Raw genomic sequence first — 3,420 nt, 5'->3', positions numbered from 1 at the left:
AGTCCTTTAAAGTAAACTTTTCAACAACTCCCTGTGAAAGAAAAAAGAAAAAAAAACAAAAAAAAACATGCGGTTGCTCTTAATGAATAAGATGGAGAAGGGAGGTGGGGGGGGGGGGGGTGAGAGGGAGGAAGGAGAGAGAGACACACAAAGTGCTCATATTATGGGTGGAAATCTGTGCAGGAGAGACAGGCAGTCAAACTGTCAGGCGTGAGCGCTGGGACGGAACAAAGAGGAACAGCAGAGACAATTACAGTGGCGGGGCGGAGTGACAGTGGCACCACGCGACCGAGAGAGAGAGAGATGGAGAGAGAGATGGAGAGAGACAGAGAGAGAGAGAGGCGAGAGATGGAGAGGGAACACATACCTTGTGTACGTACACCACAAAGCATAGTATATCACTCTGAACGCTGATCAATGACACAGGGGAGTAGAGAGAGAGAGAGAGAGAGAGAGAGAGAGGTGGAGGGGGATTGTACCTTCGATGCTGAGCAAGCAAGCAAATCCCAGACACTACATCACATCCCTCACATCCTCCAGATACTATATCATTGTTTAGAGAACCACGTTCCATCATTCACTCTGACCACACATGCAGAAAAGGAAGGTTGTGTACCTGCCACAAAATTACCTGTATAGTGATTGTGGAACTGTAATTGCACTGGGTTGTATTTGGATCAATTTAAAATGAACTTGAATATTATTTATATTAATATTGACTTTAGATAGATGAGCCCTGCTTACAAACAACATACGCATATTATGTAGCATCCTGGTAACTTTAATTTTGTCATGTAGGCCTAAAAAAAACGGCACATTGCAGACTGTAAAATAAAATGTTGTCATAAATGTCATTAAGAAGGATTGATAAAGGCTCCATTCAATGGTCAATTAAAAAGGTAAAAACTCATTTTTTGTTTGAAATGGTACTCTGGTACTGAAGAGAGTAGACTAGCCACTCTGACTAGAGCGTGCCTGTCATTATCCTAACATCATGTGTTCTACTGCCACCCGGTGGATGATATAGGTTACAACAAGAGAGAGGGCCCAACTACAGCTGTGCATCACCAGCCTGTGCTACAGTATACCTACAGTATGCTCTCTAACCCATTCACCTTGGCCAGCAGGCTGCTGAGCTGGGTCTGGGTGAGGGGGAGGAGGAAGGTCTCCACCACGCGTCTGAACTCCCCCTGGGTCACCAAGCCGCTCCCCGAGGGATCCAGAGCCTTGAAGGCCGCCTTCACGTCCTCCAGACGGTCCCCCAGCCTTTGGGGGAGGCGCTCCTCGATCTCCCCCAGGGAGAGACGCTCGTCTGGGGCCGACTGGACCAACGTAGCTGGAGGGAGGGGTGGGTGACGAAGTTCACGTTCATGTTTATTAAGAGACAAATTGTGTCAAGTTTACACAAGATTGTTTAATTGGGATTTGTTATGTGCCCTGTGTTCGTGGGGTTGGCAAGGGTGTGCATGGGTGCATGCAGTGGCAGCAGTGATGGTGGTGCTTAATACTGCTTCATAAATAAGAAATATCATTTTTGTGATTTGTGATTTATTTTAATGGTGAACATGAAATGGCTGCCTTCCTTTAACAATAAAGACAGAGAAAAAATGTAAAATTAAATGTTGATGATTGATGACTAGCTCCTTCCCACTCTGTGCATTTAGTTAACACACACACACATACACACAGACATACACCAGTACACTTCCGGCTTTAGGCCTGGACCTGGGCCCAGTCCCCCTTCCCCTCACCCTAACCCGGGTCCGTATCCTTTTCCTACCCCCACCCTACCCCAACCCCTGCCTCTACCTGGACCCAGGCACACTCACACTCACGCATACACAGACATACACCAGTGTTTGCCATGTCTCTCCTATGATGTTTTTAGCCCTTTTTGCTCTGAAAATGTAATTTCATGTAATTTATTGCTCTATAAATGTTCTTAGCCATTAGACAAACATACAGCTCACCTTTCTGGCCCCCGGGTGATACTGTTTTTTTGATTCCCTCTGGAATATGTAGGGGTGGGACCTATGCCCACCTCCCTTGTTCTCTGTAAAGCGCATTGTGTTGCCTCTGTGTATGAAATGCGCCATACAAACAAAGCTTTGATTGATTGATTGATTGATTGATGTGCCGGGGTTAAGCTCCAGCTGATGATGTTTGTGAACCTATGTGCCGGGGCTGAGCCCCGGATAGCCAAGGCTCAATTTAACCCCTGCACAAGATGAATTACATGCCCTTTACAATATTAACATTAAGAAGACAGTACATTCAACTAGACATCATTTAAAAGGAGGGGTATTCAGATTATGCATTTTCCTAAAGAAGCGTGCTCAGATAGGAGATACACTGGAGCTGACTGGCCTGCCTGGTGCTACGACCAGAAACAGACAGGCGGGGTGGACTTCTCTCAGATGGGAGTTGTGGACATGTTGACCGACCGTAGCTCCGACACAGGTCTTCCCTTCTCTCCGACACAGGTCTTCCCTTCTCTCTGAGTGCCGGCAGATGCCGAGGACGGTGAGGGAGGGCTGGTCGTGATCGTACTCTCGGCCAAGAATGATAAAACCACATGGGGGGGGCGGCTGTGGCTCAGGAGGTAGAGCGGGTCGTCCGACGACCGTAGGGTCAGCGGTTTGAATCCCGGCTCCTCCCGTCCACATGTCGAAGTGTCCTCGGGCAAGACACTGAACCCCAAATTGCGCCCAATGAGCAGGCTAGCACCTTGCATTGCAGCTGCCGCCATTGGTGTGTGAATGTGTGTGTGAATGGGTGAATGAGAGGCCATTGTAAAGCTCTTTGGATAAATGTGCGCTATATAAGTGTAGTCGATGATTTACCATACCATTTACCACATATGTTCATAAAAAGATTATAGAAGTGACATTAAAATACTACTAGCGCCACCTAGAGGCCTCCTTGAAGGACATGGCAAATATTGACTTGAGTTGCCTATATCCTTATAACTATGGGTGAGGAAGAAATGAAAGATATTCACCTGAGTCCACCGACTGGAGGGAAGTCTGGCTGGACACCCCGCCTGCCTGTCCCTCTCCGGGTGTGTGTGCGGAGGCATGTGTGATCTTGGCGCGTGGGGCGGTCGAGGGCCGAGGGCCGAGGACCAGACCTCGAGGCGTCGGCCACAGGTCCCCCAGACCTAGGTTGAGGGGCACCACTGACATCATGGCATTATACACGCCTCAGCTGAGGCTGTGCACACAGGGAAGGAGAGAGCGAGAGAGGCAGGGATCAACAAATGTGCTTGTATAGTGTGCATGTGTGTGTGTGTGCGTCTGTGCGTGTGAGTGTGTGTGTGTGTATGTGTAGCCTACGTGTGTGTGCCTGTGTGCCTATGTGTGTGCATGCGTGTGAGTGTGAGTGTGTGTGTGTGTGTGTGTCAGCCCTTCCTATGTCAGC

The 3,420-nt window shown here is 48.5% G+C and overlaps 1 protein-coding gene across 1 annotated transcript in view; it reads right to left on the bottom strand.

Annotated features, from left to right (window-relative positions):
- efcab6 (EF-hand calcium binding domain 6) overlaps positions 1–3,185 on the bottom strand; it is a gene marked incomplete at both ends in the record, with an annotated part of 29,379 nt that extends 26,194 nt beyond the window's left edge. Inside the window, 2 exons of the mRNA XM_084447725.1 lie at positions 1,116–1,336; positions 3,002–3,185. Coding sequence (XP_084303851.1) covers positions 1,116–1,336; positions 3,002–3,185 — 405 coding nt within the window. The remainder of the gene's footprint in view (positions 1–1,115; positions 1,337–3,001) is intronic.
- Positions 3,186–3,420: the final 235 nt, after the last annotated feature.

Source organism: Borostomias antarcticus (assembly GCF_949987555.1).
Source record: "Borostomias antarcticus genome assembly, chromosome: 13".
NCBI classification, from domain to species: Eukaryota; Metazoa; Chordata; class Actinopteri; order Stomiiformes; family Stomiidae; genus Borostomias; species Borostomias antarcticus.
The sequence above is the reverse complement of the archived record's forward strand: the minus strand, read 5'-3'. Positions and strand labels throughout refer to the sequence as shown.